Source organism: Dendrobates tinctorius, unplaced genomic scaffold (assembly GCF_039654945.1).
Source record: "Dendrobates tinctorius isolate UK_male_01 unplaced genomic scaffold, ASM3965494v1 ptg000128l, whole genome shotgun sequence".
NCBI classification, from domain to species: domain Eukaryota; kingdom Metazoa; phylum Chordata; class Amphibia; order Anura; family Dendrobatidae; genus Dendrobates; species Dendrobates tinctorius.
The window spans coordinates 19,898,962-19,923,656 of NW_027361796.1; the positions used below are offsets into that span (position 1 = coordinate 19,898,962).

The 24,695-nt window shown below is 45.9% G+C and overlaps 1 protein-coding gene across 5 annotated transcripts in view; it reads right to left on the reverse strand.

Moving 5' to 3' along the window:
- Window positions 1-24,695, reverse strand: part of DENND4C (DENN domain containing 4C) — a 259,443-nt gene that overhangs the window by 60,110 nt on the left and 174,638 nt on the right. For all 5 annotated transcript variants that reach the window (XM_073542724.1, XM_073542725.1, XM_073542727.1 and 2 more), the window contains exons 11-17: window positions 20,315-20,415; window positions 18,619-18,834; window positions 17,616-17,761; window positions 12,188-12,223; window positions 11,939-12,069; window positions 7,296-7,428; window positions 607-813 (exon numbers count right to left, since the gene is read on the reverse strand). In XM_073542724.1, the coding sequence (XP_073398825.1) occupies window positions 607-813; window positions 7,296-7,428; window positions 11,939-12,069; window positions 12,188-12,223; window positions 17,616-17,761; window positions 18,619-18,834; window positions 20,315-20,415 (970 nt within the window). The remainder of the gene's footprint in view (window positions 1-606; window positions 814-7,295; window positions 7,429-11,938; window positions 12,070-12,187; window positions 12,224-17,615; window positions 17,762-18,618; window positions 18,835-20,314; window positions 20,416-24,695) is intronic.

Genomic DNA, 24,695 nt, shown 5'->3' on the forward strand with positions numbered 1-24,695 from the left:
ATTCCAGAGAAATTTAAATTTTTGTTAATATGTAAATAAGCTGTTGAGATCTTTGAGCTGGACATAGATGTACTTGAGAATCTGCCTTAAGAGCTTTTTTTTAAATGAAACAGTAACGTTACCAGTGTGAGACATGTAATTCAGGAGAGCAGACTGTTGGTTATTACATGTCTCACACTAGTAAGGCCCGGTTTCATTTAAAATAAGCTCAGGAGACAGATTAGCCGCCACCAGACATGTCTGCAAGCGGCTTTGTCAGAGCGTGTACAGGAGAACTTGGAAGAGCGAGCACTCCTGTGTGTAGGAGAATCAGGCGAGAGAACGGTCAGCCCAAATTATATTTCATCCAGCACCTAAAGTGTATGGAGGGCTTTGGATTCCTAAAGCTGCAATACCTGAACATCATTTGGGACAGATTTCCAAGGCAACATGCCCAGGCCATGAAGTTTAACTACAAAGGCTCATTCCCCAATAATAACAGATACGTTACATTAACCATAAAGACGGGTTCTGTAAGTAGCATATATATTCAGGAAATCTTTAGCTTTGGCAGGTATATCAAACTCACAAGTTAACAATACACGTAGGATGGGTGTCACAACTCACCTCATCTAGTGGATCCACCTCTGTCTTCCTCATTTTTACCAATACATCATAGGACTTCTGGAGTGCCCGAGACTTTGAGTGAGAAACCTTGACATAAACTGGCAGACAGATGAACCACAAACTGAAGCACTGGCTGAACAAGCATTTGGGCCAATTGTTCGCATGGGTGCTGTACTTCCTCGCCAGTTTATGTGCAGTCTTAATCTCCTGAAACAAGAATAGAGAATTTTTCTTCTGTACATTTTAATGTTTATTAACATGAGTTTTAAAACTTAAACTCCACATGTATGCATAAAGGCATGTATTTCTGTAATTATGGTTTATTAAAAAAAATTGACATTGCTTGGCTTCTACAGTCTTTATGTAACACAATACAGAGCTGGCTGCAGAATGGGTTAGGCCTGTTTCACATTTCCATTTGTTGCCATCAGTCAAAATCCGCCATTTTGCAAAAAAAAAAACAAAAAAAAAAACAGATTCACCATTTTTCCCATTGACTTGCATTAGCGGCGGATGGTCATCCGTTGGATCTTTTTTTTGACGGATCCGCCAAAATTTTGGTGTCCGCTGACTTCAGTGGACGGACAATGAAACGTTTTTTGTCTGCGTCAAAATAGCGGATAGCAACGGATCCACTTTTTGACACTGAGCATGCCCGGAGGCATTTCCTTGCCAGAAATTTAACCCCAAATTGTTTTTCTTTCTCTCTCTCACATGTCACCCCTGCCAAATATTCATGCAGAATCGGCATAGAAGAGCAGTGACGATCCAGAAGGTGAGTATTGCCTCTCTATTTTTTCTCCACCTCACTGGGTCTGTTAAGAAGGGTCTGCTACATGTACTGTGATACATATAGGCAATAAGAGACACAGTTCACAATTTTTAAATGACCCTGTTGTCAAAATGAGAAACACGGGTATTACATACCTGGTAATGTGTTTTTTCATGACACATGACGGCACCACGAGAGAGGGGATCCGCCCCACGAGGACAGGAAACCTTCAAGATAAAAGGGGCGGCTCCTCTCTCCGCATCAGTTGTTTTACAGAGCACGAGAGGAACTCCGCAGGTTAGTGGACACATAAATAATACATATTTTGTACTGCTAAATTTCCAACACCAAGGGAGTGTATAATACTAACAAAACACCCAACTAATGACGTGATCAAACAGGGCGGGAATATAAGGGTGCCGTCATGTGTCATGAAAAAACACATTACCAGGTATGTAATACCCGTGTTTTTCCATTCTACATGACGGCACCACGAGAGAGTTACAGAGATTTGTATTCTCTTTAGGGGGGGATTACTGCCTGTAACACTCTTCTCCCAAATGTGAGATCAGAGGCAGCAGATAGGTCTAATCTGTAATGTCTGAAAAAGGTAGATGGAGAGGACCAAGTGGCCGCCTTACAGATTTGGTCGATGGAGGCGTCCGCTCTCTCCGCCCAGGACGTTGCCATGGCCCTCGTGGAGTGGGCTTTTAGGCCCTCTGGAACAGCCCTGCCTGCACTACTATATGCTAGTATGATGGCCTCTCTCACCCATCTAGCTATAGTTTGCTTAGAGGCTTTAAGGCCTTTCCTTGCCCCCTGATATGAGACAAATAAGGCCTTCTGTTTCCTCCATGGTTTTGTCACCTCTAAATACTGTAGGATACATCTCCTAACGTCTAAGCAATGTAATCTCTCTTCCTTTTTTGTTACCGGGGTTATGACAAAAGGATGGCAAGATTATTTCCTGAGCTCTGTGGAATTTCGACACTACCTTAGGGAGGTATGCTGGATCTAATCTTAACACGACTCTATCGTCCATAACCTGAGTGTATGGCGGGTCTGCTGATAGTGCGTTTAAGTCCCCAACCCTTCGTGCCGATGTGAGTGCCACTAACAAGGCTGTTTTTAAAGTTAACACTTTATCTGATGTTGCGTTTATTGGTTCAAATGGGCTTTCCGTTAGAGATGATAGGACTAAATTTAGATCCCAGGGAGGAGGTTTAGGAGATGGGACAGAGTCAGCTCTAGTACAGGCCCGGATAAATCTGGCGACCCATCTATCGTTTGCCAGGTTATAGTTGAATAATGCTGCCAGGGCTGAGACGTGTACTTTCAGGGTGCTGACCGCTAACCCCAAGTCTAAACCCCTTTGTAGAAACTCTAGCACTGCCCTCACAGGTACTTCACCCTCCTGTATTGGGCCTGAGGTGGACAAAAATTTTCTCCATATTCTCCCGTATATTTTTGTAGTCACTGGCTTTCTGCTACTGATTAAGGTGGCAATCAACCTTGCTGAAAAACCTTTCTTCTCTAACAGTGACCTTTCAAATTCCAGGCTGTCAAATGCAGCCTGGAATTCAGAGGGTGATTGAAGGGACCCTGTGTTAGGAGGTCGTGGTCCTCTGGGAGCACCCATGGGTCTGTCACTGACATCACTCTTAGCCAATAGAACCACGTCCTTTTTGGCCAAAAGGGAGCTATCATAATTACTCTGGCTTGGTCCTCCCTGATCTTCTTCAGGACTAATGGAATGAGGCATATCGGAGGGAAGGCGTACAGGAGACCTGATGTCCATTTTATCCTGAAGGCGTCTACCGCCAGTGGCATGTCTGCTGGCCTTAGGGAGCAGAATTTTTGAACTTTTCTGTTGGTTTTTCAGGCGAAGAGATCTATTATGGGTTTTCCCCACCTCTGCACAATTTGTTGAAAAATGGACTCTTTTAGGCACCATTCGCCTTGCTTTAAGCGGTTTCTGCTCAGAAAGTCCGCCTTCAGGTTGTCCACGCCTCGGATATGCAGGGCCGATAATGAGAGAAACTGATGTTCCGCCAGAGTCAGGATTCTTCTTGCTATTTCCATTAATGCCCGAGAACGGGTGCCCCCCTGATGGTTCACGTATGCAACTACTGTACGATTGTCCGATAGGACTTTCACATGATGTCCTCTCAGGTGTGTCAGCAATCCTTCCAGCGCTCTTTCGATGGCTAGTAGCTCCCACTCGTTTGAGGATAGATCTTTTTCCTCCTGAGCCCAAGGATCTTGGAGCCATAGGGTGTCTAGATGGGCTCCCCAGCCCCAGGGACTGGCATCTGTCGTGACCACTCTGGAGGCTGTATATGTCCAGGGTACACCCCTCGGAGAGGACTCTATCTGTAACCACCATCTTAGTGACTGGAGTACAGGATCCGGGATGGTGAGCTTCTGTTCTAACTGCCCTTGAAGCGTCAGATCGCTTTGTAACACACACCACTGAAGTTCCCTTGTGTGAAATTGAGCCCATTTTACCGCTGGTATGCAGGAGGTTAGGGACCCCAACACTGACATGGCTTTTCTCAGAGTCATTGTTGGCTTTCCTAATGTTGTCCTGATTAGATTTTTGATTTTCTCTTCTTTCTCCTTTGGGAGGCGACATTCCTGTATTACCGAGTCTATTGTTAGGCCCAAAAAATTCTGGACCATTGTTGGCTCCAATCTGGATTTTTTGAGGTTCAGTTGCCAACCCAGAGTCTGAAGAGTCTCTATCACTATCTTGACTTGTTCCTGACAGTGAGCGAAATCTTTCCCCACTATCAAGAAGTCGTCCAGATATGGTATTACTAGAGCATCTTTTTCTCTGAGATGTGCCGTGACCTCCGCAATTAATTTCGTGAAGACCCGGGGGGCTGTTGCTACCCCAAAGGGCAGAGCCTTGTACTGAAAGTGATGCCACTGAGATTTTATCTGGACTGCCACCCTGAGATATTTGCGGTCTTGCTGCCGGATCGGGACATGATCGTAAGCATCCTTGAGATCCAGGACCGACATGTAACACCGAGGGAAGAGGAGTTTCACTGTAGATCTTATCGTCTCCATCTTGAATGATGGGACTACTAGATACTTGTTGAGGCCTTTCAGATTTATAATCGTCCTCCAGGAATCGTCTGGTTTCTTTATCAGAAATAGGGGGGAGTAAAAGCCTTCCTTCTATTCTTTTTCTGGAACTTCTTCCAGTACGAGTTTTTGTATAAGCGATAATACCTCCTCTTCCAAACTCTTTTGTCTTTCTTGAGATGATTGTACCGGAGTTTGAATGAATTTTTGTGGTGGCCCGTGGTGGAATTTTAACTCCAGACCTGACCCTACTATCTGTCGGATCCAGGTGCTGGATGAGATCCTTTCCCAGGCTGGGAGGAAGTGAGAGAGCCTTCCCCCCAACTGAGAAGGACCGTCACTGGGCGGGTTTTTTGGCTTCTCTTGGGGGTTTACTGAAATAGAAGCCTCTCCCTCCTCTGTATTGTCTGTCAGAATTGTTTCTATCACGATCTTTAAATTGTTGTCTTCTGAATTTTCGGCCCCTCTGAAAGGAGCGCCGAAAGGCTTGAAATGGTTGTTTCGGAAAATTCTTTTTTGCATCACTCGCTTTTTCCAACACTTCATCCAATGCCGGACCGAATAAGAAATTTCCTTCACAAGGTAGAGAGCAAAGTTTCATTTTTGCCCGAGTGTCCCCCGGCCAGCATTTGAGCCATACCACACGCCGTCCTACATTGGTTAAGGCTGCTGACTTTGACGCTAGCCTGGCCGAATCTGCTGACGCCTCTGCGAGAAAGTCTGTCTGAATTATGGACCTCAGACTATCCGAAAATGAGGGTGTCTCCTCCGCTATGGTCTTGTTAATGCACTCCTGGCATAACTTTTTGTTCCAGGCTGCTTCTACGGGACTTTTACATAAAGCACATTCTTTATTTTTAGACTTTCCTCTACATTTCTTAGGGACCTCCTATACTCCACCCCGCCAATGTATGTAATAGGAGGAGGAGAGGGAAGGGAGGAGAAAAGAGAAAGAGAACAGACATTAGATTACTGGACTTTCTCGAAGTTCACTCACCACTCGGGCGCTTCACAGAACGGGTACCGGATCTGGAGGCTGACTGGTCCTTTCACTGTCTCCCAACGAGACTATAGACCACTCTTTCCTGCGGTGACGATCTGCCCGTGCGCTGCCCGAGTGGCTCACACTACTGCTGCGGCGTGTCTTTGCTTTCTCCTCTGAGCACGACCGCCTCTCCTTTGCTTCCTGGCGCGGTTGCACATGCTCTGGCGAAGGGCTCTCCATTATGCTGCCTATGGCTGCGAGTAGTCACCTCCAACTCAAAATTGGTGCTGTGACGCCTGCTCGCCATTTCTGGCGATCTTAAATAGCACCTCTTTTTTTTTTTTTGGACCACCTGGTCCCGCACCTGCCCCGCTAGTGTCTGTGTGAACGCGCGCGCGCACGTTCCCTCTGCGTGCCCCCCCGGGACCGTGCACACCTTCTGCCTCTCGCAGCCGCGGTGCCGTCTACTTCCGGGTCGCACGCAACCACTTCCGGTTCATCGGCCGTCATGCGCACTCCCAACGCGCGCGCCTCCCGGTGCGGCCATACGAACCTGGGCCGGGTGAGCGCCTGGGCCCTACTTGCTTCGGGGCCCCCAGACACCCCTTACCTGCCCGATGGCCTGGCCACCACTGACTGCAGGTATACCTTTCCTTTCCGCTGCGGGGTCCGGTGTCTGGTTTTCAACAGGGAGGGTACACTGTCTGTGGCCTCCGAGGAGCCTTTTTCTCTGCCCGGGCACCCATGTGTCTCCTGGGCTGCATGGCCACTGTATGTCGACAGGGAGGGAACACTGCAAGTGGCCTCCCTGGACCTTCTTTGTGTGCTGTCATCTTGGAGGGTCCACCGCCAAGGTACCCCGCTTCGCCTGGGCATCTGCCCTACCGGCTGTGGCCATGCCCTCGCTCAGGGGGGACATAGGCATATATGGCCCCCGAGGCGACTACCGGTACCCGGCGTCGGGTGTAGCAAATCCATGCCTGCCATTAATCACCCGACCCGGGTCCAGGCATCCTCTTCTTTCTTCAAAATCTTCAAGAGGCTTTCATCTTGAGGGTTCCCCGTCGAGGACAGGAAACCAACTGATGCGGAGAGAGGAGCCGCCCCTTTTATCTTGAAGGTTTCCTGTCCTCGTGGGGCGGATCCCCTCTCTCGTGGTGCCGTCATGTAGAATGGAAAAATATACATGCTTTAATTAAACTCCTTAACCCACCGGCCTGTTTTCACCTTCCTGACCAAGCTTAATTTTACAATTCAGACCACAGTCACTTTACGTGGTTATAACTCTGCTACGTTTCAATGGATCCCACTGGTTGAGACTTTTTTTTTTTTTTTTTTACCACTGACAATGTACTTCAAGTCAAAAGGTAAATTTAGGTCCATACGATTTGCATTTATTTATGAAAATATTGAAAATTTGACCAAGAAAATTGAATTACAATTCTCAAACTTTGCATTTTTATGCACTTAAGCCAGGTAGTTCTACCACATAAAATCATTAATAAAAATATTTACCAGATGTCTACATCTGCATCATGGAAGGTCATCATTTGGCCTCTGGCTGCTATAAGTACCATCGGCAGTCCATGATTACATTGTTGAGGTGCCAATCGGGTGGGAGAGGGAGACCCGTCAATCTCTTAGCCTTCTGAATTATACAATAGCTACTGATCACGATATTTAGAAGGTTAAACAGTGAGGGCGGTGTGGGCACTGACCCTGGCTGTGACAGCCCGAGCTCGGCCATTACTTCAGCAGAGTAATCAGAGCTGTGATTGTGTGGTCACAGCTTCTGTAGCCCGAGCAAGCTTATATGAATGCAAAATCCCAGAAAATTACCTGTTTGCTTCTTTTAGCAATAAAGGTGGGGCTGCTTGCCACTCGACTGGCTTTTGGATTTCCATTGAAAGACAGATACTGCTCACGTGTCCGATCAAAAAGGGCGTAATCAAGCCTTGGAAAGCTTTTGTAGCTACATGACAGGACAGACAAATTACCATCACTTTACATATAATTAAATGTGTAACTTGCCTCATATAAACACTAGTTTTATTTAACCACACCTATGCTGAAATACATTATCGAACAAATAAATATTGAAACAATGCAGGAAAGTCCCCAGCCAACTCTATGAAAGATAAATAAAGAACTTGTCAAGGGAGTTTATGAGTAAATAACAAGTAATTAACACACTGAGTAGATATTTGAATAATAAATTACTAAAACGGGCCAGATGCTGAGAAGGAAGCTAAATAAATGTGTGAAATTCCAAGGCAGAATAGATTAAGTGGGGAATTCTGCATGAGACTACAAATACAAATAGCCCACTCTTATTAATAATCTCTTAAGGATCAGGCTATTGTGGGCCTATTTTGCACAACCCCGCACACACCACTAATTGCCACCTTTCTGCCTATGCACAGCATACACGTAAGTAAAGCCGTCAACCAGTGGTGTAGGTGGGGTTATACAGATCTCAGCATTCAGATAACTGTTAGATCTGCAAAAGAGAAGACAGTGATTTTATCAAAATGACAGCAAGCAGCCCAGTAAGTGACGCATGGAATCAGGGCCTCTGCCCTTACATTATGCTACTCTCAAATAAGGTAGCAAAAATCTGGTGCAGATTGCCGTTAAGGGAGTATTCCAGTTTCAAAAAATGATCACCTACTTAAAGGATACGTGGTACCTTCTAGATTCATGGTAACCCAGCAGCGGAGACCCCCACTGATCCCCAGAATGGGAATTTTTGTCTGTGTATGAATAGAGAGATATTGCACATGCCAGACCTCTAATAACTTTCAATGGGGTTGCCAGAAAAAAGGTGAGCTATTTTGGAGATCAGGGCAATACCCCTTAAAAGACAAGTTTGTTTTTTTTAACCATCGTTTCCTGAAAGTCATAACTTTTTACATTTTATGATATTGTAGCATTTTGTGGGATAACTTATTTGCCCTGTGTCATCATTTTGTAATACATAAAGCTTATTGATCAATTTAAATTGCATTTTTGAGAAGTTTTTTTCTTTATGGCGTTTATTTAAAATATTAACTTAATTCTGCAGCGTGGTTACAAGGATCCCAAATTTATATCACATTTTATGTTTTACTACTTTTACTTAAAAATTACTATAAAAATCTCTCTCTCTCTATATATATCAATATCTATATATATATCTCACATGCTTCCAAGAGCCTTTTTTTAATTTTCTTGACAATGCAACTTTATGAAGAATTATTTTTTGCGAGACAAGGTAATATTTTCATTGGTCCTTTTTTTTTTTAAATATACATTTTGTCCATTTTTTTTTGGGGGGGGGGGGAGGTAAAATGTCCAAAAACAACAATTTCTGCATTTTCTTTCATTGTTTTTTTTTTACACTTTACAAAGCAGGATAAATATTTTGATAGTTGTATAGTCCACATCATTACAGATACTGCAATACCAATTAAGTTTCGATGATTTTTAGCATGTTTTTATGTAAAAAAAAAAAAAAAAGTGATTTTTGTTAATTTTTTCCAATCTTTTACACTTTTGAATATACAGTTAGGTCCAGAAACATTTGGACAGTGACCACATCTTTGTGATTTGTGGTCTCCATGCCACGATTTTGGATTCAAAATAAAACAACAGAGAGGCAATTAAAGTGTAGGACTTTCAGGTTTAATAAAAGGGGTTGAACAAAAAATATTCCTGCACTTAGCAGAACGATGAGGGGAAAAAATTAACTTTATTACCCCAGGCAGCGTTCAGATTTCAGTAACGGGGGTAATAAAGTATATTACCATCCGACGGCCCCCGGACTGTGTCCCTCCTCTACACGCTCCCGGCATCTTCCGTTCCCAGTAAGGCTTTGCGCCAAAGACCGCTGATGACGTCGCGCTCTCGCGAGAGTGACGTCAGCAGCGGTCTTTGGCGCAAAGCATTACTGGGAACGGAAGATGCCGGGAGCGTGGAGAGGAGGGACACAGTCCGGAGACCGTCAGATGGTGAGTATATCACTTTTTTATTTTAATCTCCTGCTGGCCATATTCTAGAGTACCCCATGCTTTAGAATGGGGCCAGCAGCTAGTCATCAATAAACACTAGTGACCCAATTCCGTTGGAACCCATGCATGCCCATGCCATCATACTGCCTCCACCATGTTTTACAAAGGATGTGGTATGCTTTGGATCATGAGCCGTTCCAAGTCTTCTCCATACTTTCTTCTTCCCATCATTCAGGTACAGGTTGAAGGTCCTGTTACATTTAGCGATGCACCAGCGATCCCGACAATGATACGACCCGGTCAGGATCGCTGGTGTATCGCTAAATGGTCGCTAGTGATCTGCCAAACAGGCAGATCTCATACAGCGATGCAGCAGCGGTAGGCGGTCGTTACTTACCTGTCACACGCAGCTCTGATGACGTCTTCCGCCTGCGTTCATGCGTCGCTCATCGGCACCAGCAGGAAGCCAGCGATGAGAAAATGGACCAGGACATTCTCGCGCGATCAGCGAAATCCAGCGGGGGGGCCGGTCGGAGGTAAGTGTCGCATATAGCGAGATCGCTAGTGATATCGCTGTTGCGTCACAAAATCGGTGACACTTTAGTGATATCGCTATGTGTAAAAAAGGCCCTTTAGTTTCATCTGTCCATAGAATGTTTTTCCAGAACTGGTCTGACTTCTTCAGATGATTTTTGGTAAAGCATAATCTGGCCTATTTTTAAGGCTGATTAATGGTTTGCACCTAGTCATGAACCCTCTGTATTTGCTCTCATTAAGTCTTCTCTTTGTGGTAGACTTAAGGCCCCGTCACACACAGCGATCTCGCTAGCGAGATCGTTGATTTTGTGACGCCACAGCGATCTCGCCAGCGAGATCCGCTGTGTGTGATGGGGATCAGCGACCGGCCCCCCCTGCCGGGTATCGCTGATCGCGCTCCATCGTCCTGGGCCGTTTTTTGATCGCTGGTCTCCCGCTGGGCAGCACGCATTGCTGCGTGTGGCAGCGAGAGACCAGCGATCAGCGACGCTGGTTTCCAAGGTAAACAGCGGGTATCTAAGAGCCAAGCGGCTCTTAGTTACCCGCTGTTTACCTTGGAAACCAGCGTGCACGCTGGTTTCTAGGGTAAACAGCGGGTATCCAAGAGCCACGCGGCTCTTAGATACCCGATGTTTACATTGGAAACCAGCTTGCTCGCTGGTCCTGATCGCTGGAGGGTCTATGTGACAGCTCACCAGCGATCAGCCTAACGATTTCCCAGCGATCCTATCCATGTCAGATTATGTGTAACGGGGCCTTTAGATACTGAAACACCTACTTCCTGGAGAGTGTTCTTCACTTGGGTGGATGTTGAGAAGAGGTTTTTCTTCCCCACTATTGTCTTCTGAGGACATCCAAGTCTTTTTGAGTTCATAGTGTGTTTTTTTTTATGCAGAATATACATAACTATTAATTTGGCCACTTCTAACATTTCTGCTATCCCTCTGATGGATTTTCTCTTCGTTTTTTTCAGCCTAATAATGCCGAGAAGCCATTATTTAGCCTATAGATGCCATAGGAACTCATTAGCACCCTAAAATTGCATTGCAGGTGGCCAGTGGATGTCAGAAGGAGCCCCCTCCATCTGTTAAACACTTTAGGTGCTGTAAACAAGAAGTAACTGCACCATTCAGGACAGGGGGGGGGTCAGTTAACCACTGTAGCAGTCAAGTTCCATCAGAGCTACAAGACAGAATCGTTCTTATTGATTTTTCTTCTGGTCCGTATAGCACCTGGTTACTGCAGCAAATCAGAGGCTACTGATTGGTTGCAGTGGCCACCAAATGCCCGCCACCTTCAGATGAATCCAAGAGATCAACATGGGACATATCCAGCAATACAGAGATGTAGTGGGGATCTGGAAGGTGGGTGCCATTTTATTTTTTCATTTTGGAAACATCAGGGGGCCCTTTGCTAATAAATACATTGTAGTGGACAACCTCTTTAAGCTAATAATGGAAAAAACATAGGATTCTTCACTTGTTGGTTTATACAGAATTGTTGATCATTTATTAAAGTAGCTGTACAATCAGGATAACTTCTTTCCATCTACTGCATTGTACCCAATGGAAAAGAGGGGCCTTCACTGTGGTAGACTACAGATAACCAAGCGTTTAATGGTTGTCCATGTCAGATGGCTGTATATCCTTTTTAAAGATTCCAACTCAATCTGTTTACCTAGCCTGAATGATGGCTCACCACAGTTTCTAGTCACTGCTGCTGAAATCTCACACTGCTCAGTACTAACTGTAGCTGTCAGTCAGGGTGGATGGGCAAATATTGAATATACAGTCTCAAGAGCTCTCTCACACTTTAGATGTATTCAGATTAATATCAAGATTGTACTGGCGTTTTTAAAAGTAAGTAAACCACCCTCATCAAGCCGAAGAATTCCAATGAAATTATTTCTATTCTTTAAAAAAGTGTAACAAATCTACTTTAAGAGTAATGAAATACCTATATTTTGGAGCTGGATCAGGCCCATCCTCTGGCAGAGGCTCAGGAGGCATTATAAATACTGTGTGCTCACTCTTCTGTGACTCATCCAGCTCTATCAGCCGGGTGTCTTCTGGGTATTCCTGGTCTGCCTATAAAGCAGATAATTATGCCAATGAACGGTGTAAGAAAGAACACAAAAAAAAAATATGAAACTTGAACATTCTAAAATTGATGCTAAAAAGAAATCTACTGTATATGGACACATACCTTGTCCCCTTTTTCATTGCCTTTGTCAGGAAACAGCTAAAAATGTAAATAAATAACTATATAAGCATGTGAGTGTGATAATAGTGTACTTATCTTGTATTGATCTTGGGTGACCGCCTACATTCCAGAGCTCTTATGATCCCTACCTGTTCAGTACAGAGCATGGCATGATAATTATCATTCCTTGAATTGTAGCTTCCATTTCTGAAGTACCGTCCAACAAAGTAGTAAAACTACCGTAACTCTCCAAGAATGCAGCATAGAGAAATGCATTGTATGGTCTCAGCCGAGCCATTAAGAGTTTGCCTTTTTCACCAAGCCATTACTAATACTATAAACAACCAGCAATGTTAAAAGGGAAGGTGCCGCAATTTTATATAATTTGCAAAAAAATAGTAAGTAACAAAACATGTTGTTTCAGCAAATGTTGTACTAACTAGGATTTATGGCTTGTTTGTAATAATGTTTTAATGTAGCCACTGGGCGCTGCCATCTTGATTTGCAGATCTGTGGAGGACTCATACAGTCTGCAAATATGGCCGTCCCTGGACATAGGAGACTGCGGTCGGCTCCCGACCCCACATTGCAGCCTCATTAGCAGTGAACTGGGCACGCCCCTGTGGGCTGCACCATTCACTGCTGTAGGTGTGGCTGGGCGCCATTTTACTGTAGCCCAGTGCTATCTGCTGAGCTCCACTTACCCTCTATCACAGGACCACTTGTGGCATAACGGGTCCTGTGTTGTGAGGAGAGGCTGAAGATATGGAGAAGGTGGTCAGCAGAGGAGAGAAGCGCTCACTGGAGCCGGAGGATGGAGAGTGGTGAGTGCGAGTGACTTTCATCTATGCTCCTCTGTCCTGCTACTCCAGGCTCGGCCCTGTGCTTCCTGCTCTACTGTGTTCTTCTGCTCTGTCTCCTCACTCTCAGCCCCAGTGATCTCCGGTAATCTGACACCTTCCCTTTTATGACAGCTTTTATGGCTGTCTGAGGACAGTGACATATACAGCCCATAGTCTAGTGCAGGGGTCCCCAACCGCCGGTCCGCGGCCCAGCACCAGGCCGCTGCAGTGCCCTTGCCGGTCCGCGGACACAAGGGGAGCCAGGGGCGGTCAGTGGCGTGGCCAGGGGCGGCGCGCAGCAGTTCTTAGCGGCGTGTGTAGCAGCGGCAGGGAGCGATCCAAGAAGCTCCGCTGCCTGCAAGAGGGAATAGCAGGAGCGGAGCTGCAAGGACCCCTCCACTGCGTCCAGCTTCCTGCCCGCCGCCCGCGCTTCCTGTCTCTGACTGACAGAGAGGAGAGCGCGGCCGCTGCTGTGTCAGAGCGAGGAAGCGCGGGCGGCGGGCAGGTGAGAGGAGAGAGGTGGTGTGTGTGTGTGTGTGTATATGTGTGTGTGTGTGTGTCTGTGTGTGTGTGTATGTGTGTGTGTGTGTGTGTGTGTGTGTGTGTGTGTATGTGTGTATGTGTGTATGTGTGTCTGTGTGTGTCTGTGTCTGTGTGTGTCTGTGTGTGTCTGTGTGTGTCTGTGTGTGTCTGTGTGTGTCTGTGTGTGTGTGTGTCTGTGTGTGTCTGTGTGTGTCTGTGTGTGTCTGTGTGTGTCTGTGTGTGTCTGTGTGTGTCTGTGTGTGTCTGTGTGTGTCTGTGTGTGTCTGTGTGTGTCTGTGTGTGTCTGTGTGTGTCTGTGTGTGTCTGTGTGTGTCTGTGTCTGTGTGTGTCTGTGTCTGTGTGTGTCTGTGTCTATGTGTGTCTGTGTCTATGTGTGTCTGTGTCTATGTGTGTCTGTGTCTATGTGTGTCTGTGTCTATGTGTGTCTGTGTCTATGTGTGTCTGTGTCTATGTGTGTCTGTGTCTATGTGTGTCTGTGTCTATGTGTGTCTGTGTCTATGTGTGTCTGTGTCTGTGTGTGTCTGTGTCTGTGTGTGTCTGTCTGTGTCTGTGTGTCTGTGTGTGTGTGTGTGTGTGTCTGTTTATGTGTGAATGTGTGTCTGTGAATGTGTGTCTGTGAATGTGTGTCTGTGAATGTGTGTCTGTGAATGTGTGTCTGTGAATGTGTGTCTGTGAATGTGTGTCTGTGAATGTGTATGTGTGTCTGTGAATGTGCATGTGTGTCTGTGAATGTGCATGTGTGTCTGTGAATGTGTATGTGTGTGTGTGTATATATGTGTGTGTGTGTGTGTATATTTGTGTGTGTGTGTGTATATATGTGTGTGTGTGTGTGTGTGTGTGTGTGTTGGTCTGTGTTTGTGTAGCCTGGCCCTGGAGGAGATGGGGACATGAGGAGAAGGCCATGAGGGGAGTGATGGAGAGACGGCAGTGATGGGGTGAAGGCAGTGATGGGGAGAAGGGAGTGATGGGGTGAAGGCAATGATGGGGAGAAGGGAGTGATGGGGAGAAGGCAGTGATGGGGAGACATCAGTGATGGGGTGAAGGCAATGATGGGGAGAAGGGAGTGATGGGGTGAAGGCAATGATGGGGAGAGGGGAGTGATGGGGTGAAGGCAATGATGGGGAGACATCAGTGATGGGGTGAAGGCAATGATGGGGAGAAGGGAGTGATGGGGTGAAGGCAATGATGGGGAGAAGGGAGTGATGGGGTGAAGGCAATGATGGGGAGAGGGGAGTGATGGGGTGAAGGCAGTGATGGGGAGAAGGGAGTGATGGGGTGAAGGCAATGATGGGGAGAAGGGAGTGATGGGGTGAAGGCAGTGATGGGGAGACATCAGTGATGGGGTGAAGGCAATGATGGGGAGAAGGGAGTGATGGGGAGAAGGGAGTGATGGGGTGAAGGCAATGATGGGGAGAAGGGAGTGATGGGGTGAAGGCAATGATGGGGAGAGGGGAGTGATGGGGTGAAGGCAATGATGGGGAGACAGCAGTGATGGGGTGAAGGCAATGATGGGGAGAAGGGAGTGATGGGGTGAAGGCAATGATGGGGAGAAGGGAGTGATGGGGTGAAGGCAATGATGGGGAGAGGGGAGTGATGGGGTGAAGGCAGTGATGGGGAGAAGGGAGTGATGGGGTGAAGGCAATGATGGGGAGAAGGGAGTGATGGGGTGAAGGGAGTGATGGGGTGAAGGCAGTGATGGGGAGACATCAGTGATGGGGTGAAGGCAATGATGGGGAGAAGGGAGTGATGGGGTGAAGGCAATGATGGGGAGAAGGGAGTGATGGGGTGAAGGCAATGATGGGGAGAGGGGAGTGATGGGGTGAAGGCAATGATGGGGAGACAGCAGTGATGGGGAGACAGCAGTGATGGGGTGAAGGCAATGATGGAGAGACGGCAGTGATGGGGTGAAGGCAATGATGGGGAGAAGGGAGTGATGGGGTGAAGGCAATGATGGGGAGAGGGGAGTGATGGGGTGAAGGCAATGATGGGGAGACAGCAGTGATGGGGTGAAGGCAATGATGGGGAGACAGCAGTGATGGGGTGAAGGCAATGATGGGGAGAAGGGAGTGATGGGGTGAAGGCAATGATGGGGAGAGGGGAGTGATGGGGTGAAGGCAATGATGGGGAGAGGGGAGTGATGGGGTGAAGGCAATGATGGGGAGAAGGGGGTGATGGAGCACTCATTCAAAACCTATGGTGAGTTGAGTCACATTATAAATGTTATTTAATTATAAATATGCACTGCTACACTACAACCATGTCCATAGCCCTGCCCCCTTATGACCAAAGCCCCGCCCCTGCCACACCTCCATCCCCGCCCTGCCGGGCCATGGAAGAATGGTCTTGCTTGAAACCGGTCCCTGGTGCAAAAAAGGTTGGGGACCACTGGTCTAGTGTATGGGGGGGGCTGGAAGTTTCACCAGTGTGGGCATATATGTAATACTGTCTTGTGTGATACTGCCTGCTGAGCCGTGTATCTAATGCTCTCCTGTGTGATACTGTCTGCTGAGCCGTGTATCTAATCCTCCCCTGTGTGATACTGACTGCTGAGCCATGTATCTAATCCTATCCTGTGTGATACTGTGTGCTGAGCCGTGTAGCTAATCCTATCCTGTGTGACACTGCCTGCTGAGCCGTGTATCTAATCCTATCCTGTGTGATACTGACTGCTGAGCCATGTATCTAATCCTATCCTGTGTGATACTGTCTGCTGAGCCGTGTATCTAATCCTATCCTGTGTGATACTGACTGCTGAGCTGTGTATCTAATCCTCTCCTGTGTGATATTGACTGCTGAGCTGTGTATCTAATCCTCTCCTGTGTGATACTGACTGCTGAGCTGTGTATCTAATCCTCTCCTGTGTGATATTGACTGCTGAGCCATGTATCTAATCCTCCCCTGTGTCATACTGACTGCTGAGCCGTGTATCTAATCCTATCCTGTGTGATACTGACTGCTGAGCCGTGTATCTTATCCTCTCCCTGTGTGATACTGACTGCTGAGCTGTGTATCTAATCCTCTCCTGTGTCATACTGACTGCTGAGCTGTGTATCTAATCCTCTCCTGTGTGATACTGACTGCTGAGCCGTGTATCTAATCCTCTCCTGTGTGATACTGCTCTCCTGAAATACTCTGTGCTGCTGTCACCCTGCTGGTTTTGTGAGAGATCTACATGGTGGTATTGTGTATGATCTATATGGCGGTATTGTGTTAGATCTATATGGCGGTATTATGTGAGAACACTATGGCAGTATTATCTGCTGAAAGGGGACCCATTCTAGGGTGGTTCTGGCTGAGCACCTGCACACGGGTCAGGGGTAATAGGTGCAGTCAGGGGAGGGCTGGTGAGGCAGCTGAAGAGAGGGGTCTCATTTTTATCGTTACTGTATGGCTACATTTCCCCCATCCTGCTTCCCAGCGTCACCCCAGACTGCGCCTGTCGCCTCGCTTTCACACATCGCCAGGACATGATCTGAGGAGGGGAATGGGGTCTTTGCCTGCAAAGTCTGGAGCAGGCTGATTGATGGCCGTTCTGATCTAGAGTTTACATTCAAAGACAGTCAGTAACTTTGCAGGCCCCATCAAAATGGCTGCTCACTGTGTTCCTAGATGTCATAGGTTTTTGTGCCAGATTTCAGTAGCTGCTCCCCCTAGTGTTAACAAGTGGAAATGCCAAACTTTTTAAAATTATTTTTCATATTTTGCAAAATTAAAAACAAATGATAATATTTTTTAAGAAAATGTAAACATTAATTCTTTACATTTTTTCAATTGCTGAAAAAAATTTTTTTGGATGGCACCTTCCCTTTAAACAGGGATGACACAAGTTCTCGTTTCCCACAGATGGAACCCATTGATCCCAAGAACAGGGCTCTAGAGTGCCCCATCAGAGCACCATTGCTCCATTCGTTTACTACCGGACTCTATAAAGTACAACTGACTTCTTCCTATTCTAGATCCTTAAATTGACACAGCTGCTGTAATTTAGTCACGCTATATAATGGTAACTTTGTATCATGAGCTTCAATCCAATATTTATTTTATACCTTTTCAATGCATTCATCAAAAAAAGCTAGGCTGGTGTCTTTGTCACTGACAAAGCTGCATTCTTCAATGAAACGGATGAAGATCTGTGTTTTCATTAGTTGAGTGTAAAACTTCATGTAAGCACGATCTCTGCTTCTCAGAAACCCTGTAATGGGAGATAAATAATATGTATGGTAGCAACGTAAATCCTAGTCTGCCATAATAGGTGATTTTATGTAAACCACTTGTATAGACAAGGTCTACAGAAAAAAACTAGAGTTTGACGAATACATAAGTGCTGAAATAAATAGGGTTAAAATAATATATAGAAACATCTCAGAAATTATTTGTTTTAAAGCTCCTAATTACAGGATGTGGCACATATGAAAAACATAAGGCAGAACCCGTATAATATGAGGATCCTGCCCATGAGGACTTGCGATCTGCATGGCAAATGGCACGGAGACAATAGGTGAAAGTAAAAGCTACTCATATGGTGCTGTGGTGGCATAAGGTTTACTGTAGGCTTTCCAGAACACAAGATTTACAGGTCAGATTTGAAGTAGCAAATTCTAGAGTATTGGGGCAGCACAGGAGAAATCTTGCAAATGGTTGTGTATGAGCAGACAAGAGAGAGGTTATGTATGGGTTGGTACTGAGATATAAGTCACGGTTAGCATTTTGTAGTGTAGTGAATGGGAGAAGGGCAGCAAGGGGCAAAATGACATGGCTGGGAAGCAGCTGTTGATGGTGGATCGAAGGAATCAAACAGTAAAAGATGAGACGTGATAGGGAAGATTGTTGAAATAGTCCAGGTTGGAGAGGATGATGGCATGCAGTAGAATGTTTTTCAGATGGAGGTGGTAAGGGCTTGAATGTACTGTTGTTAAGCAGAGAAGAGTCAAAGGTTACCCTAAGACCGTCGACTTATGAGATTGGGGAAGGAGTAATTGAGAGGTGGAGACCATATATTGAGATGATGTACAGATCAGGAAATATACATGTATACTCTTGTTTTTTTACCTTGGCGGTCAAAAAGTGAATCTGCGGCAGTGGCCTTTTTAGATGGCGCTTCAGTGATGGGCTTCAAGTAAGTCCTGTAGCCTTTCAGTATCGATGCCATAAAGCGTAGAAATGCCTCTTGAATTTCTATTTCAAGCTCACGCATTTTCTTTTGCCAGGAGAAATCTGCTTCGATAGGAGTCATTTCTATTGCACTCTCCTGAGTCTGTCTGTGTACTGCAAAAATAATTTTTCAAGATACAGATCATCATAGACACTGTACATACAACTGCACCCCTATGAAATATTTAGGGCTGGAAAACTGAGAATAAATTCGATTTTGATTAAAAAGGCCCGGTCATGAAAAACATCATGAAATAAAAGTAGACCACAATAAAAAAAACGTTCTAAAATATACAATTAGGAGAACTAGGAGATTCTCTCTAGATTAAAAATAAAAGCTCGGAATTCTTAATTCCTTAATTTTTCTTCTCCTTTTTCTTAGGCTGGTTTCACATTCGCGCTTTTTAAGCGCACGCACGGCCGGGGGTAGCTCCGCCCCCGAGCCGGCTCTCTGCCCGGCGTGCCCGCCCCTTCCTTGTAGCGCCGCCTCCTAGCGCACAGCGGCGCCTGCGATCGGCGCACCCTATCTTTAGCATAGGGTGCGCAGATCGTGCGCAGGCCGTGCGCTAGTTGCGCTTTGACCTGCGCTGCGCACTTTTGACGGTGCGCCGTGCGCGCCAAAATCAAACTTTTCGGATTTTGGAGCGCACGGCGCACCGTCAAAAGTGCGCAGCGCAGGTCAAAGTGCAACTAGCGCACGGCCTGCGCACGATCTGCGCACCCTATGCTAAAGATAGGGTGCGCCGATCGCAGGCGCCGCTGTGCGCTAGGAGGCGGCGCTACAAGGAAGGGGCGGGCACGCCGGGCAGAGAGCCGGCTCGGGGGCGGAGCTACCCCCGGCCGTGCGTGCGCTTAAAAAGCGCGAATGTGAAACCAGCCTTAGAGGTATTTTTCATTTTCCAGTAACCTAGCCACATGGGGCTTTTTTCAAGTTGTAGTTTTGAACACCATTAATTAAAATGCAAAAACAAAAAACCTGTGTGATTGATCCATTATTTAAAGAGTTTATTGCACCACAAATATTAGCAGGCAACAAGTTTCTCATGTCAGTACCAATACAGCAATACCTAAGTTGGTAGTTTTTATTTTCTATATTTTTTTAATGTGATGAAAGTGAAATATGGAAACTTGGAAAAACTAAAATAATTTTCAGAGTCCAGTAACTTTATATTTACATCAATGAAACTGGATGAGGTCTTGTGTTTTGTGTGGCAGTGTTACATTTTTTTTTATGAATGACATTTTGGGACACGTTTTGACTGCTTTTTATGACAATTTTTTAGATAAGGGTGCCGACTGAAGAGACAAAATTCTGGCGTTTCAATATTTTTCTCTATGGCATTTACCAAATGGTCTAATTTTATATTCTTGTAGATAGGACTAATACAGGTATGCGGATATGAAACATGCTAACTTTTTTTTATGCAGTTTTGAAAGGTGGAAGGGAATGGATTTTTTTTTATATATTTGTTATATTTTTAAATTTCATTTTTTTATTTTTTTTAGACCCAAAACCAAGCTGTCTGCAAGTCGTCCACCTTTGCACGCAATGTCTCACAACTGCTTGAAATCACAGAATAAAATGACCATATACCTGTCAACAGCTGGGGGTGGATCTTTTTCAAAATACTGAGGAGGTTCTTCACTGGTTTTTTTGGAAGTTGCTTCCAGCTTAAGTTTCTCTTATCCTCCGACCTGCAAAAATAACACACAGCTAAGCAAAATAACGTATATTTAATATGAAATCGTGGCAAAAACCCGCAACTTAACAGTTCTTATCATCTGTTATTTTAAGTTTATAATGAACTAGCTGAAGAGCCCGGGGCTGCCCGGGCATAGTAACTAACTGTGGTTAGTTACAGCAAATTCTAATTATCCTCCTTCCCATAGTCCTGTGCCCATATACCCATCATACATATCCGCCATCCCATAGACCCGTGCCCATATACCCATCATACATATCCTCCATCCCATAGTCGAGTGCCCATATACCCATCACACATCCTCCGTCCCATAGTCCCATGCCCATATACCCATCACACATCCTCCATCCCATAGTCCCATGCCCATATAACCATCATACATATTCGCCATCCCATAGTCGAGTGCCCATATACCCATCACACAGCCTTCGTCCCATGCCCATATACCCATCATACATATCCTCCATCCCATAGTCCCGTGCCCATATACCCATCATACATATCCGCCATCCCATAGTCCCGTGCCCATATACCCATCACAAATCCTCCTTCCCATAGTCCCGTGCCATATACCCATCATACATATCCTCCATCCCATAGTCGAGTGCCCATATACCCATCACACATCCTCCATCCCATAGTCCCGTGCCCATATACCCATCATACATATCCACCATCCCATAGTCCCGTGCCCATATACCCGTCATACATATCCTCCATCCCATAGTCCAGTGCCCATATACCCATCACACATCCTCCATCCCATAGTCAACCATTATGACATCATAATGAGCGGCGGGGCTTGCAACCTATGATGACATCAGCGTCGCCATGGCAACCAATATGACATCATAACATTAAGGGCGGGGTTTGATACACACACACTTTTTCCCCATTATGTAGATAGGGGCAAAATTGTTTGGTGAATTGGAACACGCGGGGTTAAAATTTCGCCTCACAACAGCCTAGGACACTCTCGGGGTCCAGACGTGTGACTGTGCCAAATTTTGTGGCTGTAGCTGCGACGGTGCGGATGCCAATCCAGGACATACACACATACATACATACACACACTTGAGCTTTATATATTAGAATTGCAGTTCTTGAAAATAGCAGATATAGCAATCCTCACACACTTAGGCCTTCCAAGCAAACTGACGTGCATGTACAGTCAAGGAGATACCGTATATACTTGTGTATAAACCGAGATTTTCAGCACTTTTTTTTGTGCTGAAAACGCCCCCCTTCGGCTTATACACGAGTCATTGTCCAAAAAGGGGGGAGGGGGAGCAGCAGCAGGAGCCGGCAGCTGTGACATCATACTCACCCTCCTGGCGCTGTCTCTGCAAGTCCCTGCATCTCTGTTGTCCCAGGGCCAGCAGCTTCTTCCTCTGCAGAGCGGTTACATGGCACCGTTCATTAAGGTAATGAACATGCACGAAACTCCACTTCCATAGCCGTGGAGCTCATATTCATTACTTTAATGATCGGTTCCACATGACCGCTGAGCATAGGAAGAAGCTGCCGGCGCACCGAAGTAGCATGGAAGTGCAGAGACAGCCTGGGCTCTGTGCAGCTGAAGGCCCAGCGATGAAAGGATTCGGTGTGACTAGGAAGAGGCGACTCATAGGCCGTACACACAGCGTGGACACTGAGCAGATTCACAGGAGCAGGGACTGGCTTAGACCTGTGCGCTGAGAGGAGACCTTCCACAGCACGTCCTACCACTTTGGAGAGTAGAGTTTGCCTTCTCCCCACCACCCCGGGACATGGGGGCCTCGCTCTACTGGCTGCTGCTTTTCACTCCGCCCTCCGGCTGGTGACCGGCACCGCTCCCTCCCACCCGCCTCCTGTAGTCAGCGCTACCCACTGTCCATTTGGATCTATCCACAGCCATGGGGGTCACCACCAAGCTGGCCTTCGCCGTCATCCTCATCTCCTGCTCGTCTGGTAAGGGGAGACCCAGGGCTCGTGCGGGACAACCAGCGGTGTACAGGGGCATGTAATAGGTGTACAGTGTGTAACCCTCTAGATACATGAGTATATGATCTATATACTGCTGTATATACAGGGGTTGGACAAAATAATGGAAAAACCTGGAAACATCAACAAAAAGTTAGTTTAATATGGTGTAGGTCCACCTTTTGCGGCGATTACAGCCTCAATTCTCCGAGGTATGGATTCATACAAGGTGTGAATTGTTTCCAAAGGAATTTTAGCCCATTCTTCAGTTAAAACACCCTCCAGTTCTTTGAGCAACGATGGCGGCGGAAATCGACGTCTAACTTGAATCTCTAAAATAGACCATAAATCCTCAATAATGTTGAGGTCTGGGGATTGTGGGGGCCAGATGAGATGCTCAACTTCATTAGAATGTTCCTCGTGCCATGCTTTAACGATTCTAGCTGTATGAATTGGTGCATTATCATCCTGAAAGATGGCGTTCCCCTCCGGGAAAAGTGCTTGAACCATAGGATGCACTTGGTCGCCCAACATGCCTAAATAATCTCGGCTGTTAATTCTTCCATGAAGGGATATCACTGGACCGGCGGATCTCCACAAAATAGCACCCCAGATCATCACAGAACCTCCGCCATGTTTTACGGTTGGGAGAAGGCTTCTTTCGGCTGTCTCCAAGCGTACACTCGGCCGGAGGTCAGAAAGAGGGTAAACAATGATTCGTCTGAGAATATCACATGTTTCCACTGCTCGAGGGACCAATTCTGGAGGTTTCTACACCACTGTAAACGCTTGGAAACATTTGTCATTGAAAGCAGCGGTTTTCTAATTGCAGCTCTTCCGTGGAATCCAAATTTGTGCAGCTCCCGACGAATAGTTTTCGTGGAAACTGGGTTCTGTAGGTGTTCATTGAGCTCAGCAGTGATTTTCGAAGCCGTGGTCTCACGATCCTCTCTCACAATTCGCTTTAGAGTCAGACGGTCTCTCTCAGTCAACTTCGACTTTCGGCCGGACCTGTACTTTGCTGCAGACGTTTTTCCTTCTCTTTCAAACGCAGTCATTACTTTGGAGACAGTACCTCTTGACACGCCAAACATTTGGGCACTTTGTCACACTAGCGCCTGCCATATGAGCACCAACAATTTGGCCTCTTTGAAAATCCGAGAGGTCTGCCATTGGTATCAGGTTCTCATCAATGTTCTTACAATTCTGCAAAACAGTTAATTTACATACACATATCACAAATAATCAACTACAAAACATTACCATATGTCACGGTTTGCATGTTTATAGCATGTTCGACGATTATGATGCCAAAACGTTAGGTGTTTCCATTATTTTGTCCAACCCCTGTACTTTGCGGTGTAACCAGCTGTACACTGTGTGTAACCCTCTGTATACAGGAGTATATGATCTATATACTGCTCTGTATACTGTATATAATGTGTGGTGTAACCAGCTCAATACTGTGTATAACCCTCTGTATATACTCTATATACTACTCTGTATACGGGGGGAGCCATGCATACAAGGATAGGGACGGGGGAGCCATGTATACCAGGACAGGGACGGAGGACAATGCATATTCAGCTTATACTCGAGTCACTAAGCTTACCCAGTTTTCTGTGGCAAAATTAGGTGCCTCGGCTTATACTTGGGTCGGGTTATACTCAAGTATATACGGTAATTATTTGATCCCTTGCTGATTTTGTAAGTTTTCCCACTGACAAAGAAATAAACAGTCTATAATTTTAAGGATAGGTTAATTTTAACACAGAGACAGAATATCAAAAATAAAATACAGAAAATCACATTGTATAAATTATATAAATTTGCATTTTGCAGTGAGAAATAAGTATTTGATCCCGCTGGCAAACAAGACTTAATACTTGGTGGCAAAACCCTTATTGGCAGGCACAGCAGTCAGACGTTTCATGTAGTTGATGAGGTTTGCGCACGTCAGAAGGAATTTTGACCCACTACAGTACTCTTTGCAGATCATCTCTAAATCATTAAGATATTGAGTCTGTTGCTTGGCAACTCGGAGCTTCAACTCCCTCCATAAGATTTCTATGGGATTAAGGTTTGGAGACTGGATAGGCCACTCCATGACCTTAATGTGCTTATTTTTGAGCCACTCCTTTGTTGCCTTGGCTGTATGTTTTGGGTCATTGTCTTGCTGAAAGACGCAGCCATGACCCATTTTTAATGTCCTGGCGGAGGGAAGGAGGTTGTCACTCAGGATTTTACGGTACATGGCTCCATCCATTCTCCCACTGATGCGATGAAGTAGTCCAGTGCCCTTAACACAGA